The sequence below is a fragment of the Nuphar pumila genome, chromosome 12, assembly GCF_984573655.1.
Source record: "Nuphar pumila chromosome 12, dmNupPumi1.hap1.1, whole genome shotgun sequence".
Lineage (NCBI taxonomy): Eukaryota > Viridiplantae > Streptophyta > Magnoliopsida > Nymphaeales > Nymphaeaceae > Nuphar > Nuphar pumila.
The window spans coordinates 96,426,015-96,447,823 of NC_143260.1; the positions used below are offsets into that span (position 1 = coordinate 96,426,015).

The 21,809-nt window shown below is 37.8% G+C and overlaps 1 protein-coding gene across 1 annotated transcript; it reads left to right on the top strand.

Moving 5' to 3' along the window:
- Positions 1-17,202: 17,202 nt before the first annotated feature.
- On the top strand, positions 17,203-20,826 carry LOC149821240 (putative RNA-binding protein ARP1). The gene is made up of 6 exons (XM_089981920.1): positions 17,203-17,307; positions 17,467-17,599; positions 18,187-18,337; positions 19,563-19,602; positions 19,721-19,946; positions 20,567-20,826. Exons 1-6 carry the CDS (start codon positions 17,218-17,220, stop codon positions 20,605-20,607), a joined length of 681 nt encoding a protein of 226 aa, XP_089838046.1. The 5' UTR covers positions 17,203-17,217; the 3' UTR covers positions 20,608-20,826.
- The last annotated feature ends 983 nt before the right edge of the window (positions 20,827-21,809 follow it).

Genomic DNA, 21,809 nt, shown 5'->3' on the forward strand with positions numbered 1-21,809 from the left:
AATTCTCCAGGCCATCTTTGACAGTCCAGCCAGGTTAGTTTCTTGCAGTGAATGAATCCCAAAACCACCTTCTTCCTTAGGTTTGCAACTTAGTTCCCAATTGAGCAAGTGGCAGTTTTTGGATTCATTAGTGTTCTGCCAAAGGAATCTTTGAATCGGCTTCTCTGTGTTGCTTATCTTCTCTGTGTTGCTTATCACTTGAACATGTAAGAGAAAAGAACCCATCTAGCTAGTAGATGGGAAACGCCCGTAGGATCGATCTAATGAGTGACACTCTGACAGCCATAGAAATCAGTTTCCCGTTCCACCTTTCCAGTCTATTTCTGAATTCGTTTACTAAAGGCTCACACATAACCTGAGTAAGTATTCCGGTAAACATGGGGAGCCCCAGGTAGGTGATAGGTAACTGGGTTTGTCTCCATCCAACTCTAGCTGGCAATAACCCCAGACCTATTGTTAGACAAGTTACATATAATAAAGATTGTCTTCGCTTTGCTTATTTGAATCCCCGAAGCCTTTTTAAATAATCTCACAAGCTTAATTAAAGTTTTAACCGAATTATTTTGGTTCTCCCATATAGCGAATGGTGCCATCTAAATCCCCCCACTGCTATAGGTCTGATGGAGTTGCTTTCAGCAGCCTCATTCAATAATCTTGTGAGCCTTTCCATGATGAGAATAAAGAGGTACGGGGAGAGGGGGTCTCCTTGTCAGATTCCCCTACTACTTTTGAAAAGTCGACTCATTTCACCATTAATCACCAGTTTATATGACAAGGTCATAACACATGTCATGATCGACCCGGTTTACCCAGCTCTGCTCAAACCCGAAGAAAATGGATGTGTCTTCTAAGTAGGGGTGGCAATCGGGTCGGGTTGGCGGGTCGACCCGGCGGGTTGGCGTACCTCAACCCGAACCTGACCCGTTTAATAAACGGATTGGCTGTGGCAAACACGAACCTGACCCGTTTATTAAACGGGTAACCCGACACGACCCGCCAACCCGTTTAATAAACAGGTTGGGTCGGGTAAACCGGTTGGCGGGTTAGCGGGCGGGTTGGCGGACGGATCGGGTTGGGTAAACGGGTTGGCAGGCGGGTTGGTGGGTTGGGTTCGGGTAAATGGGTTGACCCGCCCGCCTAACCCGTTTATTAAACGGGTCAGCCAGGTTGGCGGGTTGGCATACCCTTAACATGAACCCGACCCTTTTAATAAACGGGTTAGGCGGGTCAACCCATTTATTAAACGGGTTAGTTTAAGCCAAACCCGAACCTGCCTAAGAGGCGGGTTGGCGGGTCGTGTCAGGTTTTGCCCCCCCTACTTCTAAGAAGTCCCAGTCCACCTTGTCGTACGCTTTTGCTAAATTCATTTTGAAAATAACTTCTTTCTTCTTACGTACTGGATTGACCATTTCATGAGTTGTGGCACTTCCCCATCGTTCTTTTGGAAGAATTGGTTAAAAAATCTGAAAGCTTCTTCCTTAATATCAGCTTGAGAATGGATAATCGGATCATCCTCCAAGGTAAGGCTCGTTATATATATGGTTCCTTTTATTATTCTTGTTATAAATCGAGTGGAAGAAAGAGGTATTTCTGTCTCCTTCCTCCAGCCAACGGTATCTTGATTTTTGTCTCCATTTGGCTTCTTCTATTTCTTGGAGCATCCATAGCTCGTCCTGAAGCTGTATTTCCGTGTCCAGGCTGTCTCTACCTACAGGTGGTTATCCTCAAGTGTGGAATGGATTTCCTTGATACGATTCACCACATTACCCATAGCTGATTCCACCCAGTTTGCTAGGTTCCTCTTCGTGATCCCTAGTTTAGATGTAAGGATGAACATCAGGCAGCCCCTGCAAGTCGTGTCCTAGCTTTGTTTAATAATCTGCTCGCACTCCTCCTTGAAGGACCAACATTTAAAGAATTTGAATGAAGTGATAGTTTTCAGATGCGGAATGGAGCTAATAACAATGTCATTGTGGTCCGATATAAGTCGAGGGAGAAGCTTTCCTTCAGTGCACAGTTCATCAACTAGGACTCTATCGAGTTTTCCAACTCTGAAACTCTGCCCTTTCATATTGTTAATTATGCCAGTTAAGAGATGAGTTCGGTATATTCAGCTCTAACATATTACAAGTCTCTATCATGAGGTTAAATTCGGCACTGTCAATGTGCCCGAATCTAGATTCAAGTCTCTCCAGAGGGCTTTTGGTGGTGTTCCAACTTGTAGATATCAACCATGGGGTGTCTTGTGGATGTTGAATTAATAAGTCTCACAGCTCCCTCCTCCTGGCTGCTTCATTGCTCCCATACACCCCAGATATCACCATAATATTCCCATGCTTTTCAGCTAAGACAGTCATCAACTGGTCTGTCCTTAGCATAATGTCGATCTTGATCATGATCGGGTTCCAGATACAAATGATTCTACTACTATCAACTGCAACAGAATTTCCATATAATTCACAACCAAAGAATTCTTTCTTCACTTCCTCTATTCTGTGTCTTGTGATTTTGGTCTCCAACAGAAAAGCTAAATCAATCATGTGACTTTTCAACGACTCCACTATTTGTCATTCCTCTTACATTCCATGTAAGTATTTTCATTATGTACTAGTCCCTGTTCCTGTTTCACTTTTGTCATCTCCATCGATTCTGGTGATACCCTCTTCGTCTTCCTACGGTTGGAGCTTTTTCGACCTCGATGCAGACTGCCACTACGAATCCGTCCCCCATTTCCACCATACTGCAGCTCCTCAAACTGAAGATTCTTAAGGGTCACTGGCCCTTTGTGTTTCAATGGGACGTGCGGGGATCTACTCGGTCCCACATTTTCTTTACCACTAGGGATACACCCAGAGTTCCTGAAAGGATTTTGAGTCGAGACTGGATATTATGGGCCCTGTCAGGCACGAGATCCATAGGATCCAACCCTTTAATGGTGAGGGGAACTGGAACTGGAATCCAGGCAGGATTTTCGGTTCCATCTCAATTGGATTGGACCAACCACATGGTTCTTCTTTTGAGGCAGAATTCAAATGTTATTGTAAAACCTGTAAATTTTTGAGATTTTAAATAAATAAGGAATTTAGCCTTATCACCTAATTAAAAATGTAATTCTATTTTTTTTTTGCAAGTGCTTGGTATTATACACGGTCGTTCACTGAGTTCTGGCTTATAAGGGTAAAATAGTCATTTTAAGTATTATTTAAAACAAAATATTGAATAAAATATTTAAATTATCATGAAAGTCATCTGAGTGTTTTTTAGGTGTTTTGGACTTAACTAGATACATTTTGATGGTTTTCAGAAAAATTTCTTAAAAAGGGTATTTTGATCATAAAATAGTTTATGAGAAATATTTTAATCAAATAATAATTATCATTTTGAAAAGTACAAAAACTATAAACTATTTAGTATTAGTATAGTTATTCAGTGTAATAGGAGGTAAGAAACTATTTTGGAAGAAAAAAATTGAGGATTTTAAAATGGACCCAAAATCAATTAAGGTTCAACCCTAATGGATCAACGCAAATTAAAGTTTTTTTTGGGTTTTAAATAACTAAATAAATATTACATGTAATTCTAATTAGAACTTTAAAACAATATTGGATAAATTCGACCATTTGTGTTTACTTAGTTTGGACAACATATTTTTTTATCATTTTTTTTAGAGTCTAGGTCGATTTGGATCCAAACCAGATCCAAATTGAACCCGGTTTGATTAGGAGCTAAAGGGAGTCGTGTGAGGCCCACTAGGGCCCCCCACTCCCCACACTTTTTCTCATTTGTTCTCACTGAAAGAAAAACGAAACCCTTGCTTTCACAGAGGCACCCCACCTTTCACCTCTTCTTCCTCTTGTTCAGGCGTCGACCAAAGGCCGATCACCACCCTCTCCTTTCAGCGCCAACCACCAGAGGCCAGGTGATGACCCACGACGCTGCCATCACTGAGCAAACCCAGATGAATCTTCGTCGGAGACCACCCCCATCTCTTCCTTCTTCTCCCCTTGTTGGAAGCATTGTGTGGCACAGAGTTGTCGCCCTTTACTCCTCCCCTCTTGTGTTATTTTCTAGGTTTTGTGCAGCATCACACCTCCTACAAGAGTTTGTCAACCTCCATCGACCCACGCCATAGGTAAGTTCATCGTCTTCCCTCCCCATTCATTCTTCCTCCATACTTTCTTTCTTTTCCCTCTTCTTTTTTGTAGTATGGTTTAACGATGGCATTGCCACCACTGTGAATCTTATTCCCCTCTCTTGTTTCATTAAGGGTTCACGGGGGTAGCATCACCTTGAATCCTTTATCTTTTTTTTTTTTTTTTATTCGGTACGCAAGGCACTATCACGGTGAACTCTGCTCACGACTGATTTCTTTTTTTTTCTTTTTTTTGATTTTTTTTGCAGCAACAACCACCATCAACACCCCTTGTGGTGACTTCTCTACCCCATCCCCTTCTTCTAGTAAAATTTATTTTTATTTAAGGTATTTTTACACTAGCTGATCTACCCTAACAAGGGTTATTTATTTTTTTATGCATGTTCCCTGCATTGGGATCCATGTCCAGCAGGTTGGACTCATTTCCATCACACTAGCATGCTAGGTGAGTAATTTTCATCCCTGTAGTGTTTTTATTTTTCGAATCAAAGTTATTTATGTTAATTTTGTATTTATTTTGGTTTTCTCATTTTATGTGCCTGATTCTTAGCATTGGGAACCATGCCCTATACTGATGCCACCTCCGCCATCAACAACAACCTAGTTTTCATCGGTATCACCTGATCCTTTATCAATTTTCTTCTTTTTAGGGCAATTTTTTAGGAAATTATGATATTCCTTGGAAATCATATGCCTCGATTTTTATGTAATCGTGGCCAGTGTGCATTGGACAGTGTGCAGACTAGTGGAAACTCACAGCTGAATTATTTTTGTCATGCTTTGTTTGGCATTGCATGTTGTAGACCAAGTGTTTGTTGATTTGCCTAATCGACAAATCATTTCGGTCATGGGACCTTGGACTTTTGCGGTCCGCTACATATTTCCGTCAAATCACAAATATAGGATTCCTAAACTAAATTTGTAGAATATCAGTTCTTGTAGTTTGATATTAATCTAGTGCGTGTTAACATTATGTTTCATAAGAATCATAATGTAGTGCATACTTAGAAAATTAAGTGTAAAAATGCATAATTTGATAATTTTGCCTGAATTAAATTAGCAATTGTGTTGATTATATTATGAGCATGATTAGCGTAGTGTATTAGCACTAATAAGCATGTGTTTCAAATAGAGTTTCAAAAAGTGTTTTCAAATATCGTATATGCATGTTTGAAACTTTATTTCGAAATGGGCTTTTCACATGTTATGGATATACTTTTGATTTCATTGTTTGCATCATGAACATACACTCGAGAGTACGTAGTTAACCATATTAACATGTACCTCGTGAGTACGGTCTTCGCACATGCATATGTATAGTTTATGTTCGCAAATGAAACATGCTTAGATAAATTTAATAGTTTATTCGTATTAATAAAAATGCATGGAGATAAAATGTATATATATATTGCATTGTACTGATTTGATTTGCAAGTACATAAAGGAGAAAATAAATTATACTTATTGCTAAGAATCGCTTGCAGCTAGAAATCTCATGCGCATTGAAAATAATGTAAATTGCAAATTGGGTGTATACCCGTGGTAGGTATGTGGTGCAAATGCATCACACTATGAATTTATTTTTATTGTATGCAACACTTTCCTACTCACACACGTCACTTAGTCCTAGATATCTAGGACTGTTGTGACTGTAGTTAGGAGATCATGTTGATCATGATTTAATGTATGGAAATAAAAGTGTTTGTATGTCACACCATTATATGCACACATACCACTTACTTATGGATATCTAGGATTGTTGTGACTGAATTTCGAAGATCATGTTGAACATGATTTGAATGTATGAAAATAAAAGTGTTTTTCTTGATGTGGTTCATGAGATCATACCCGTCACGATTTTAGATAGCAGAATATAGAGTGTGTTTATTGCAGGTACATGTTTGAGCATGTATTGTGTGAGATGAATGTTTCATGATTGATGTGATTGACATGTCTATTGTGAATGCTTTTATGAAATGATAATTTTATAAAGCATGTTATGTATGTAAAGTATGAATTTTGAATGTATACTTTGAGATGAATGATTCATGTGTGGGAACATCATTATGTTCTAACATTTATCTTCTTGGTGTGTTGAATTATGATGTGACTTATATTAAGCATGAAAAATTGAATCATCTATGACATGTTTATGTATAAAAATACATGTGGTAGAATCATACATAAGGCATGTTATAATTGAATCATACATGAAAGCATGTGTAAATAAATCTTGTCATGATAAGATCATGCATGGAGGCAAATTTTAATGTCATATAGTATGCATGAAGGCATAGTTACGAAATGACATATAACATGCATAAGAGCATGTAAGGTTAGGTCATGTATATGGCATAAACTGTTTAGTCATGCATGAGGGCATGAACTATTGATATCAGGAATGAGGGAATAAGAGGGTTATCCTGTGAGATAATGACACTTGTCTGTGACCTAGGATTTAATAATAAAGATAAGCCCAAACCATGGGTCTATTTGAGGCGTTGGTGAAGCCAGACTCTCTAAGATTGATGGGTTTGTCCTGATCTCTTATCCTCCTAGGAGAGGGAAGGGTGGTACAAGATTCATGGGACATATTGAGGGCTGAAGGCGCCTCTTGTCCCTATCCCACAGAGGTTAGGGGATAAGTCTATCATTAAGTTCTAGGTAGTAATACCACAGCTCTGTAGAGTTAGGAATGTATGCCCTTTTTTTGTTGACGATTTTGATTTGATGTAGGCCAAGACCTAGGACCATAGGTCTGTTCTCCGAACCATTGCATTGTAGGGTTGAATCGCTTGAAAAAGAACCAGTTAAGTCATAGGAGGGCAAATAAAATACATAAAATAATAAATACTTCTATGATTTTTTTTTTATGTTTATTCTCTTTTTTGTACTAAATAGGTCTAAATAAACAAGAAAAATAATGAATTAGATTTTTTAGGATCGCTGCTATCTTGTGCATAAACATATAAATGTAAACATGTAAAGACTACTAAGATTTGCATATGTCATTGTATATAAATTTTACATGTGAATGAAAAAGATGTATTTATAGTCATGTGATTGACTTGTTTATACAAGTCACGAGCATGTTTATTGCACGTGAGGTGCTTATGTGTATGAGATACATAGAAAAGATTGAATCAAGGTCTATTTTTTATATATCTTAATGCAAAAGTGCATTAATGTTCTAAGAATGGACACGTTAATTAATAATTTAGTTAATGCATATCATAGTCATGAGTTGGACATGAGTATGCTTTTTTTGAAGATAAAGAAAGTAAAAGTTTACATTTTCATGGCCTATTATGTTTTATTTCACTTTAAAGCATACTATGAATTGTGCATTCTCATCCATTTATGCGAACACCTATCGTGGATATAAATAAATGTAATGTTTAATGCTATGAATGAGAAAATGTTAGTTTGAGATTTATGCATACAACTTACGCAATTATGAATGCCATAAAATGAATGATGATAAATGTGATTGAATGTTATCTGCATGTTTGGATGTGTATTTCCTTTACCCTCTTTTTTTTAAATGATGGAAATCACACTCTAATTGTACCATTACAAACTTTAAATGTATTTTTTAAGTTCAACTTTGGGTTTTCTATGATCAAGTGGTTGATGCCTTACAATATTACAGATAACCTCATGAAGGACTGAAGCGAAGTGCGAGTTGCTGTGTAGTTGAAAGCTCCGCTCTTACCTATTACAATCCCTAGAGGATCCATACAATTTTTTATGGTTATAAAATTATAATAATTTAACTCTTTTATGTTTGGATCTTTATGTTTAAAGAATTGTAATATTTTGGAATGAAAATATTTCTAAATTCTGCATTTCTACTTATGTAATGTTTATGCTTATGATTTAAAAATTTTAAATATCTATTTAACTCCTTAATTGTCTTAAACCTTAAATAAATTCATTTTTTCGCTTTTCTTTTACATATGAAGGACCTTATAGTAATAACTCCAATCGAGTTGTGACTATGGATGATTTTATATTGAATCTAATACTGGGAGGCTAATATACACTTGTGCTTGTGCTCAAGTGAGCCGTCTAGTATTTGGAACAGTTAGAATGTAGCCATAGATAAACTTATTGACATATTACTTTTTTAAAATCATGCAAAATTTTGTAATGAATAAAAAAAAATTAAATTTTTCTCAAAAATTTGGGTTTGGAAAAGTTTTAAAAATATTAGATTTTTTAGGGACGTTACAGTTATAGAGTTGTACCTTATGTGCATGTGCCACCATCTGGTGCCACTTGTCCTATCTGTGATAGCGTCATCGAGATGCTCACTGATCTTCCTACCTTCAATGAGGCACTTTTTTTATCCATCGCAACAGGGACTCGACGGGTCCCGTGTCATTGTGTCCTCTTCCATGGTCGCCTCATGGTCCTCACATGTCTTCTCAACAGTGGTGTTGGGTTGGGTACCCAATGCTTTGCCATGTTCATCCTATGTGGTGGAGGTCTCTCTCGTGTGGTGCTTATTGTTCTTCATTGTCTCTGGGCATCTCTTCAATTCTTGCATGGCATTCATTCTCTCATTTTGTCTCAATTCCTTCACTTCCTTAGTAGGTCTTGGTGATCAACTAGCGTCTCTTGCATCTTCCTCCTCACTCCCCTTCATAAGGACCTCAAACTTGTTCTGAATGTTCAGGTTCTTGCCCTTTGTGCTTCTCCATCTTCTACTATTTACCTTGACTTGCGACCATCCCTGGTCAACCCCAAGCTGAGATGTTATTGTCATTGGGGTTCGCTCACATCATTCCATGGGGTGGGCTATCTAGCCACATCGTGAGCAGTAACAAATGGATTGTTCGTTGATCACCTCTTGTAGAAAGATGCATCCTCCTTCCATTGAGATTTTCATTGATGGCTAGGGTTTGAAGTCAAGAGGGACTTGCATTCATATTCTTGCAAAATTCCGTCTTCCCTTTATTTTGGTGTACGAGTCTACTCTAACAAAATCACCATTGATTGCCTCAGTTAAGTTGATAAAATATCCTCTAACCAAAGTTCAGTGGATAAGTCAATGAGTTGAATCTAAATAGGTATGTATGAGTTGACTTCTAACTTGATCGGTGTGTTTGGTTGCCATCTACTTGTAGCCAAAGTCCTACCTACAACCCTCCAGGCTCCTCTTCTTGTAATGATGTGGTATTGCTCCTTCGAAGCTGCAAAAATAAAAAAAGAACATCTTTGAGAATCGATATAGTCAATCTAGTCATATGTGGTCATTGCGCCTATAATGCCTCAATACCGAATCCATAGGATAATGGTTGATCACTCCCCCAACCCCCCTGGGAACCCTGCAACTTCTATCCACTTTAATGGTTCCAGTAATGCCTCACATCTAGTCCTTGGTATGTGGATTCTTGAACGTTCTGTCGAAGAGCCAACTTTGGTGGTTGTCAATGGTTGAGTGGGGATACGCTTTTCACCCTCCACTATACTTGCAAGATTTTAATCTTGTGCTAGGCTGAGTAGGTGAAGTCTCAATTATAGCTTGATTACTACTCTAAATTTGCATTGATGTGTTGGCAAAAATGGTGTTGGCCATCCTCTATAGTCCCCTTCTAACTCACCTTCCTCCATTATTTGTTGGTCATACATGACCATGTATGGCCATCCACCTCATGCATGGACTCATGCATTGAGGAGAGAGGTGGGTCTAAACTCTCCTCAACACATGGGATGCTCATACGTGGGCATATCCAACCATTCAGTTTTCCTTCTATATGAGAATACCAAATGCTTGGTAGTTTTTTGGCTCGGTAACAACTACCAAGGGTGGATAAATGTTTCTAGCCCTCACTCTTATATAAAGAGTCGAGTAACTTCCGATAGGCAATCAATTAGAGATATCGAAAAAAAACCCTTTAAAGAAGGTCGTAAACACACTAACCCATTCTCTCTCTCTCTCTCTCTCTCTCTCTCTCTCTCTCTCTCTCTCTCTCTCTCTCTCTCTCTCTCTCTCTCTCTCTCCTCTTGTTGCATCTATATAGAGGAGCCTATAGGTGTTTAAGTGGTATCAAAGTCGTAGTCTTATCCGTGTGTGCAGGCGAATCTCGCTTCCTGCTTTATCACCATCGATCACCATTCAACATCGATCACATAAAAATATAAAAAATCAAGGAATAGCGGTGAAGGTCAGTATATTTTTTTTCTCACTGAAATAGCCGGACCTCGTCAATGGTCACAGGTGCAATAAATTCTTTTAAAAAAAGGGCACTTTAGAAGAGGCTTAGAAATCCCCTTTGTTGTTTGGTTGTGCCCCGACAAAAGGCTTTTTTTTGTATTTAAGGCTATCGCCAGATATCCGACCATGTAGTCATCATAAATCTGGACACTGAAAAAGAGAGAATCTTATAAAATAAAATAAAAATGAAATTAAAAAAAGGATTTTTTTTACCTTGTTTAGCCAACATTGCTCTCTGAAGCAGTTGAAGGAGGGTCGGTCACTATCAAACTCAAGCATTTTTTTCACTGTCGGTGTCAGGGATCGATAGAAAACCCCTTTCACCCGAGTGGTGATTGCTTGTGTCTGAGACAAAGGGAAACTCCTCCATCAGGTGGCTGCTACCGACTTCAGAGGAGCAAGGAACCCCAAATCGGGGTAGGCTTCTTGACTCAAAGAGGGGGAATAAAAACCCCCTTCATGGGTGACCTTTGTCACCACCTTAGGCCAAAGGAGATCTTTCTCTCCATTTGTCTTGGTTGGCATCAAGGGCCCACCTCCCTTTCCTCTGCTGGTTGCCAACGTCGAGGGATGTGGCATCCCTCTTCTTTGGGGGGAAGTAGACACCATCGAGTCTGTGGTGGTGGTTCTCCTCCACCGAGCCTCCATTCTGCAAAAAATCTTGTAAAGGAATCGATAAAAGAAGAGGAAAAGAAGAAACAAAAAAAAATGGGGATTAGGGTTTCAGAATCTCAAGTTTTTTGTTTTTATATGATTTTAGAGGTAAAATTACATATATATACCCCTATATAATTTCATTAATCATGTTTATGTCCTTTTTTATAGTTGATTTATAGAATTGCCCCTCTATTTCTGTTTAATTATGAAACTACCCTTGTTAAGGTTTATTTATGACATTGCCATTTAAGTTTTTTGTTAATTTCATCTGTTAGATTAAATTATTATTTTACCCCTAAACTTTTCTAATAATACCTATTATATCCCCTACTGCATAGATTTACCAGTTTTCCCTCTGTGTTTCCTATTATTTAAATTTTTGAGAGAGACCTATACTCTAGAAAATCAAACATACTTCTGAATTTCTAAAAATTTCATAAAGTCGCCTAAACTTTTTTGTTTAATTTAGAAAGTTTCATTTATTACTTTTTCGGGTTCTATTTTTTTGTTTTTCTGAAAACTAACCACTAAAAAGTGGTTTGTTTGTACAGTTTGCCTCATAAAGCTTTATTTTGATTGAAATAACTTGGAATTTGATTGTCTTCCATATTTTTTGATAATTGCATGATAGAATATGCTTAATATCGTGTATTTTTTTTGTGAATATTATATCTTGCATGAACATGACTGATGTTATGTCATTTAGTCTTTTGTTGGGTGTTGGACTCCTATTTATTGTTATTTGCCAACATAAAATAATTAAAAAAAAATATCTAGTAAGGTATGTGCTACCAAACTAGGCAAGACTAACAAATTGAATAACATGAATTTCCATATTTGGAAGAGAAGAATTCCACTTATTTTGACTTTAGAGGTCATCAAAAATGCCTTGAGCATAGAAATGAAAGACCCTAGTCAAATTGCTTTTGAACAAGATAAAAGTGCATACCTTAAATATAAAAATGATAATATGTTGATTAGGACTATCATGCTTACATATATGAAGAATGGTCTGATTAGGGTATTTGAGGATTACCTTTCTACAAAATTGATGTTTGAGGCAATTTTTACAAAATATAATACTATATCTAAAACCCACATACAGTTGCTCTTAGAGCAATACAATTCATATAAGATGCAGAAAAATAATAATGTAGTTGACCATGTGAATAAAATGTTGGTAACCACAAAAGATTTAGCCATAGTTGAGAATGTGATCCCAGATCATATGTAGATATCTACTATTTTGCATAGCCTTCCATCTTTGTGGACAATGATCACCACTGCCCTTAGGCTGAACTCTAAGAACCTATCATTAGAAGAGTTGTTTGTTCAATTGAAAATTGAGCAACAACATATGCAGCAAGATAAAAAGAGAAAATTACATTTCACTAAAGATGCTCATAATAGTATTCATGGTCCTTCCAGATACCCATAATTTAAAATAAAATCATTTAAATATTTTTGACAAATTTGGTAAGAAAAAAGGTTCAATATTCCACAAGCCACAGGAAGCTGCCTCCCAAGTGAAGTGTTTCAAGTGTGAGAAACCTGAACACTTTAAGAGAGATTGTTGGAGTCGTCAAAACAACAACAAATATGGCAGGCAACAAGAGAGGCGTGACATAATCTGCATGATATCGAAGTGTTCATATGCAGACCAAAAACTTTCTAGATGGTGGGTAGATTCTGGAGCAACTCGACATATTGCCAAGAGCAAGAAAGGTGTGGTAGATATGATTGAGTTTAAAACCCGAAGAACATCAGGTGTACATGTAGAACAACACCTACTTTGTTGTTATGGGTGTTGGGACTTACTGAATTGAAACCCTAAGAAATAATATTTTGTTAAATGATGTATCGTTTGTATCGTCCATGAGATAGAACCTTGTGTTTGTTTCAACCCTAATTAATAAGAGCTTTGAAGGTAGGTTTTTTCGAAAAAGGTCACTGTGAGAAAACATTGTCAAGTTATGTTTGGTGGGGTCTTTGACAAAGATCATAGGTTGTTTAAACTTAATGTTTTGGATTTGAATTAAATTGCATCCAATTCTACTTATATTGATATTGTCTTTAACGTGGTCGTGAATGTATAACAACAGAGGTTAGGACTTATTAATTTAATGAAAATGAAAAAACTTATCAAACAAAATCTAATACCTAACTTTGAAGAAATATTTTTTTATTGATGTGAATCTTGTATCTATGGAAAAATGACTAGAAAACCATTTTCAACTGATGTAATTAGAGCATCTGAATTGTTAAAAATTATTCATTCAAATATTTGTGACTCTTTCAAGACTCAAACTCATAAAAGAATGTAATATGTTATGTTATTTATTAATAATTATTCAAGATATAGTTATATATATCTTATAACATATAAGTCTAACGCATTTGACAAATTTAAATAATATTGTCAAGTAGAAACCTAACTTGGAAGAAGAATTAAGGTCTTACAGTTTAACCGAAGAGGATAATACACTTCAAATGAATTTTTTGAATATTGCAAGGTGAATGGAATTAAACCCCAAATCACAACACCACGACAAAACGGTGTGGTTGAAAGATATAATGACTCTTTTTTATATGATTAGATGTATGTTGTCTCATGTTTCATTACCCAAGGTATTTTGGGAGAAGCTATTTATATAACAACATATATTCTGAATAGGGTTTCATGTAAAGTTGTCTCTATACCTTATGAATTACGGACTGAAAGAAAATCATACCTTAGTCATCTTTGTAGATGAGGTTCAGCAGCTCACATAAAGGTAATAGATCTATCATGAGATAAACTTGATAGCAGATCCATAAGATATATCTTTATTGGATATCGCAAATGAACCAAAGGTTATAGATTTTGTCATCCTGCTAAGGCTTTAATTGAAAGTAGAGATGTATTCTTGAAAGATCAAAACATTAAACCAATAATTCTTGAGATAAATAGAGATTATCCTCTTGGTCTCATCTATGACTTTGATGATTCATAAAAATAATTAGGTAATGATGAACCAACTGTTAGTGATCGAGAACAGTTAGGTAACAGAGAACCAACTTTTAGTGATTCATCTACTTCACATCAGACTCATGTTGGCCATAAAAGATTAAGAGTTTATCCTTCGTAACTGAATAACTATTATGTTCATTTATGAGAGAAACTATGTTATTCGATATACTTTGATGACATCAAAGATAACATGTCATATGATGAGGCAATAAAATCACTTAAATCAATAGACTGGATAAAAGCTAGGTACAAAAAAATTGAATCCATTGAAAAAAAACAGGTCTAGAAATTAACTGATTTACTTGAGAGAAAAAAAGTCATTGGATGCAAATGGATATTAAAAAAGAAATTCAAGCTTGATGGAAGTTTAGATAAATTTAAAGCTAGATTGATAGCTAAAGTATTTTATCATAAAGAAGGGATGGACTATGTTGATACATACTCACCCATTGCAAATTTTGTCTCAATAAAGATAATCTTGGCCATTATAGCTCACTATGACTTAGATCTATATCAGATAGATGTTAAGACTGCATTCTTAAATTGTGAGCTTGAGAAAACTATTTTTGTGAAACAGCCTGAAAGCTATGTTGTTAAAGGTCAAGAAGATAAAGTGTATAGGTTGAAAAAATCTTTATACGGACTCAAGCAATCATCACTTCAGTGGTACTTAAAGTTTCATAAAGCAATTACTATATTGGGATTTATGGCAAATATATTTGACCACTACGTTTATATTTGAAAAAATGAGATCAAATTCTCTATTCTCTCACTTTATGCGGATGACATTCTTTTGACTGAAAATGGCAATGAAATAATTGTCGAAACCAAGTCATGGTTACATTTTTAATTCGAGATAAAAGACATGGAAGAAACATTCTATGTTCTTGAAATTAAAATCACTCAAGACAGAAATTTTAAACTTTTTGAGCTTAAGTCAAGAAAGATACATTAATCATATACTCAAGAAGTTTAGAATGAATGATTGCAAGTCTGTTAGAACACCTATGGTTAAAGGTATAAAATTAAGTAAGAATGATTGTCCGGGTGAAAGACAATAAATGTTGAATGTCTCTTATGAAGCTTGATGTATACTATGCTATGCATGAGGCATAATATAAGCTTTGGTGTTGGCCTCGTTAGTTGTTACTAGAGTAATCATGGTTGGCCTCATTGGCAAGCAATGAAGAGATTATAGTAAATTCACTTCTAAATATATTTTTTTCCCTGGAGGTGGTATTGTTTCTTGGTCATACAAGAAACAAGATTGTGTAATTCGGCATACTTAAGAAGCTGAGTATGTTGCCTGCAATGCTGCTGTGACTTTTGCCATTTGGAGAAACTTATTCATCAATGATTTGAAGTAGGATATAACCAATGGGTCAATACAAATTTATTGTGATAACCAAGTAGCGATCATATATCATTATATCCATGACATAATTACAAAGAATAAAATTACAGTTAGTTACTTGTCAACCTCTGATATGATTGTGGACCCTTTAACAAAAGGCATATCGAAAGAATTGTTTTCAAAGAATGTATCTTTCATGTGATTAAAATATGTCTAATTGAAAATTCTAACTAGATAGGTAATAACGTAATACCAAATTGCTAGAACTTTGATGCAAGTGTAAGACTCCAATAATGAGAGAAAAAATTATACAACATAATTTGATTTGCATGGCTAAGCGAAAGCTGTTTGTCATACATGACCATGTATGAACATGCACCTTATGCATGGACTCATGCGTTGAGGAGAGAAGTGGGCCCACTTTCGGTTCAACACATGGGGTGCTCATATGTGGGCATATCCAACCATTTATTTTCTCTTCTATATGAGAATACTAAATGCTAAGCAGTTTTTTGGCTGAGTAACTGCCACCCAAGGGCGGATAAGCATTTTCAGCCCTCATTCGTATATAAAGAGTCAAGTAACTTCCTATAAGCAATCAATTGGAGATATCGGAAAGAAACCCCCCCTAAGAAAGTTGGACCTCTCTCTCTCTCTCTCTCTCTCTCTCTCTCTCTCTCTCTCTCTCTCTATATATATATATATATATATATATATATATATATATATATATATATATATATATATATATATATATATATATATATATATATATATATATATATATATACAAGGACGATCCTACAAGTCTCTACATTATCCGGGCTCAAAAACAGTGAGACCTTATGAACCCGTGGTGAGCACAGAGCGAACTATTCTTTTACTTGTAAGCTTTGATGCTGTAAGGGAACACCAACTTGAGTATGAGAAGGAAAAAAGATCCAGTTACTCTGTATCATCTATTCCCTGATTTTTTATAAAACCGAATCCAAATCCAATTTGAAATATTTGATTCCGGAGATGGTCCCCAATCAGCTGGAGAAGTTGAGAATGACAAAAAAATATACAAGCCTAAAAAGATCGTAATGGGTCTCAACTAGATCTCCAAATGACAAAACCACCTTACCAAGTTGTACCGGTCAAACTTGGACCAACTCGTTCCGCAACCCGTGATCCAAAGAGAGAAGGCACACTATCATGATCCGCTAGACCACGTATCAATTCTTGTATTTCTTAATTAGTTATACATTAACAGTAAACAAATACTAAACAATTGCCAATTTGGACATTCCAAACGAACAAACGCCCACGCCAGTTGGATAGAGAGACCCTAGAAAACAATATGGCATGAAGGTATTGCTAATGCCACCCCCACATGAGCCCCCTCGGAATAGAAAGTTTAAAAGGCCAGAGCACGTTGAGGGGTCAAGTCTCTCTCTCTCTCTCTCTCTCTCTCTCTCTCTTCACTGGCATGGCCATCCAGACTGTCTTTCTGTCTGTCCATCTGTCTCTACGTCTTCTTTCATTTATTTATTCCCATCTGCACAGATTTCCCCTAGTTTTTATATACCCCACAAAACCACCCAGTAAGCCCACTCTTGAACATCTCCCTTCCCCCATTCACCTTCCCTCCCTCCCTCTTCGGCATTCCCAGCCTTGCCATCTTTCTGAAAACACTACCATTCGTGGTTGTGAAGATGAGTAATGTGGAGTTGGTCGAGAAGAAAGGAGGGCTGCAGCAACAACAGCAGCAGTTTGGGGACACCACGCTGACGAAGGTGTTCGTGGGAGGGCTTGCATGGGAGACTCAGAAGGAGGCCATGAGGATGCACTTCGAGCAGTTTGGGGAGATACTTGAAGCCGTCATCATCTCTGACAAGGTCACCGGCAGATCCAAGGGCTATGGATTCGTACGGCCTTAATTTACTTCTCAGATCTCTCTCTCTCTCTCTCTCTCTCTCTCTCTCTCTCTCTCTCTCTCTCTCTCTGCAATAATGTTTCTGATTTTATTTGATAGTCCTTTTGTTCTTATACAATTTTTATTATGTTTAATTTTTGGGACGCGGAAGGTGACTTTCAAGGACCCTGAATCGGCTAAGAAGGCCTGCGAAGAGGCTACGCCCATGATCAATGGACGCAGGGCCAACTGCAACCTGGCCTCGCTGGGTGCACGCAGAACTCGCGCATCCACCCCTCAGCCAGGTTAATTTTCATCAGATTTGCTTCTCTTTTTTCCTTGTCTCTTAACTGAAAAAATTTCACTAAATTAGCATTGATGCTTCATAATCTATAAGCTATAAATGGCGAATAGCAGACTAGAATGTCTCCTATTCTATGTGAATCAAATTGACTTCTATTGATTGCCAAAAGATTGAAGACAAGAAGACTTGGCTCAAGATCTCAGACTTGGTGAGCTCAGGTCTCTATGAGCCTTGGGTTAGCCAGTCGAGACAACATTGAATATTTCGAGTCCAAAGTAGTAGTGAGCCAGGTGATCGATCTTGGCTGGAGCCAATGCCCAGCAACGCCACTGCAGCCTTTGGCTTCACAGGATAGGCCGCCCTTTCTGTGTTGGCCAAGTATCTTTCTCGCTCGCCTTGATTTTGGTGAACTTGGTCATGAATTTGTGATAAAGGGTGATGTTACTATAACTGTAAAATGAGGTCAATTAATGGAAACAAAAGGATTTGTTTTGTGCAATTTACTGTTTGGTTTGAGGGCATCATTTTTTTGTTACCCAATTGGGTCATGGTCTTTTCTGAGATTTGGAAATCTTCTGGGTTTTGAAGGACCAACCAACACTGGAGCAAGGGGTGTGACGCCTACGCCTGCAGCACCAACTGGTGGAACGGTTCAGTGGTATTACCCAACTGGAACAGCTGCTGCTGCCCCGTTTCACCACCACCACCACCACCAAGCTGTCCCTTTCCATGCTTATGGGTACGGCCCACTCCCACCTACCCCTTTAACTATCTCCACCAATAACATGGGATCGAATCCATCATCAATCACATCAACGATCAAGACACAAGAGACAAGCAGTCTTACAATAGTTATATGATCTAATTGAAACCAATCTTATTATGATTCTATATATGTTATTGTTTAGACTTCATGTAGATTGTGTTTCCTAACTATGCCATGATTAAAGACTTAGTTCCGGGTTCAAGAGTCACAGTGGGAAGCTTCTCTAGCGGATCCAAAGCTATCAGATTTGGAATCTTGCTTCCAGAGTGGACACTATACTAGTTTCCCCCATAACCTCTCTTGGTATATTCACCACATTGTTTTGTCGTTTTATCTCCTTTTTTGCCTTCAAGTGATTGTTATTTGTTACCATACTCTCCTCATCAGGAGATTTCCTACAAAAGCTTCCTGAAGCTTTTAGGTAATCAGGTTTGTACTTTTTTATTTAATTTATTTGAGGGTCCTCTGCTTCCCCCCAAACATGGCAGAAGGTGGAAGGCCATCAATGAGATTTGGGGCGTTGGGAAGGGATCCAAAGCCATTGGAGTGATATGGGGCATTGAAGAGGGATTCGGATAAAAAAAATCCACCTTCTGCCATGTTTGGTTGGAAGGGCAATGAGGAGAGACCTGGTCTTTGTTAATTTTATGAAGTATGAAGATTCACTAACTATCTAGCTTCCCTTGGAAAGGATGAGTAGCATTGGACACACTTCTTTTGTTCTCCAAATGCCTGAAGACATACTCCTTCCCAAAGCCCCCCTTCCTATCTTACTTCAATCTAGTTTCATCTGTGAGACTAGACTAATACTTTGTCTCATATAAGACCTGCCATCTTTAGGTGGTGTCCCATACAATGGCTCTAGGGTGGGTGAATACAATCGTGATCACAAGTTTCACTAAAGTGCTGTAATTTTTTGCCAATGCCGGGTTGTTTTATTATATAGGCATTCACAGACATGGCATAAGGAAGCATGCCTGCTAGAGTATAAAAAGGAAAACATAGGGAGGCGTGCCATCTCGTTGGATGACCACATGTTGTCCTGACACTTGTAGAATATCACTGCTACATAGCAGAAGGCATCATTATGAGGCACAAATCATTGTGCCAAGTGGCTTCAAGCTAAGAAATTGATCATATTCACATTCCATTTTCCAATGGAACCTAACTCTTTGACTTGCATCTTTATTTCCTGCAGGTACTCTCCTGCCTACTATACTGATCTAACCTACAACCCGGTGAGTCATCACTGTACTGCACTTCTGTAATGCCTTTTTTCACATATAAGATTAGTTAGGAGGAAAATTTGACAGATGACATCTGATTTCCTGATATGGCAATTGAATTGAGATGCAGAAACTGGGCTACGGCGGGTCCTATGTCAATGGACAGTACTCACAGTTCTACCCTGCTCAGGGCATGATGGCTCCAAACACTATGCTACCTGTGTACCCTTATTTCCATTTCCAACAGCCTCAGACAATGGGAGTCGCTGCCCAACTATTCCCCCCAAACACTGTTGCCCCTGTGACCGGCATGCCAGGCTATATCTCTAAGCCTCCAGCTATGACACCCAACGCAGGTAATAATAAGTGTACCTAGTAGCATATGGTGACCCATGCACGTGCATGTGTGCGTGCCATATATGTACGTCCACATGCATACACATACAATGCATGTGTGCATGCGCTCACACACACACATTTCACCTGGTAATTGGCATTGGCATTGTGCATTTAGCACCAAATGGGCAAGTTCCCGAAATGGCAGCTTTTGACTGGACTCGGACCAAAATGATGAAGCCAGCAACCTAACCTTGCTGTAGTATCAAGAGTTCTTCACCTGAGCCATCATGTCATGCTAACCTCCGCTTATGAAAGCAAGGGCAATTCCATTAGATCCTAGGGAGCTATTTTAAGCAACCAGCTCAAGCTCAGACAGACTATTAATGGTTGTCTTAAGTCATATGAGTTCATTAGTGACTTCAAACTATCAGCACTAAACCGACTAAACTAGGTTCAAGTAGATAGCCACCAAACATGATATGAGCTCGATTATAAAGGCCTTAAAGATTGAAGCCTAGGTTTGGAGGGCTATTTAGCTCGACTGGAGTTTTTTTCTTTCTTTTTCTCTTTTTTTTTGTGTGGGGGTAGCATAAGGCTCTTGACTAACGTACGGACAGTTTATTTGGCAATGGAACAGGTATGACTGTGCAGCAGAAAGTTGCTGTAAGGGAAGCGTAGGATGGCCCTGTAATCAATCAAAAACAGCAATGTGAAGGAAATCACATATATTATGGATCATATTCTTTCATCGTCATCATCATAGCTTGATTGCATTCATTCATTCTCTAACCGGCATCTTGGAGATGCAAATTCTGTAACTGAACAGGCCACCGTCTGTTTACCAATGTACTTTGAGGTAAACATCAATTTGGCTTCTTTAAAAATTGCGCATGGAAATGGGAATCTAAATTCTTTTTCAAGCTCACCACCAACTGCTGCCAACTAATCGGGCACCCTTCTCTAGGTTGTCTTTTAATGCTGGGAACTAGTGCAGGTGATAATCGGGCACTCTGTCTTTTAATGCTGGGAACTAATTGAAAAATTATTATAGATCCTAATTCAAGCAAATGGGACTCTGGCTTGAGTAGGCCAAAAATCAGGCACGAAGGTGGGACCTATATATGACATGATAATATTCACCATGAAATGGCTTGAGGATAACGGAGTGCACTTTCTGGCAAATATAAAAAAGGGCCAGGAATGAGATGCCGTGATCTTTCTTGAGTCCAAGTGGATATTATTTCATAAAGTTTGGGCCAAATGCGTTGTTTGATATAGCTGTATACATAAAAACCAAAGGTAGTGATGTAATAGACAGCTTTGATAGACTGGCATCTTGATTTGCGACATAGTGGGCTGATTGTATAGACCCAACTCATTGTCATGGGGTTGTCTAGGGCCCATCAAGCAGCTGGCTGAGCAGCCCAAGTGCAGAGATGCGAGGCCAATCCATCTTATCGTGCCTGTAAAAAGCCGCAGCATGAACACAAGAAAGTTGCACCAATTTTGCTTGTGGTGTGCATACTAGTCCCACAATTTGGTGATGTAAATTGAGAAGGCTCTGTTTAAGAGAAAACAATGTTACCCTAATCCTATGCATGAAAACCAAGAAATGCTGAAAAAATTCTCAACCAAAATAAGAATTTCATTCATCAACTCTTTCCCTAATCCCTCCCACATAACAAGTATTTATAGAAAATAAAACCCTAACCCTACGATGAATCTTGGATAAGATCCGAATATGAAAGCAAACCCAAAACAGAAATCTAAATCCTAAATACTAACTACGGATCCAATTGAATCCTCGCTTATGAACTCAGATTTCATGCCGCTTTGCTCTTGCATCATTCTCTCCGGTTTGAAAAAAGACTCAACCTCGA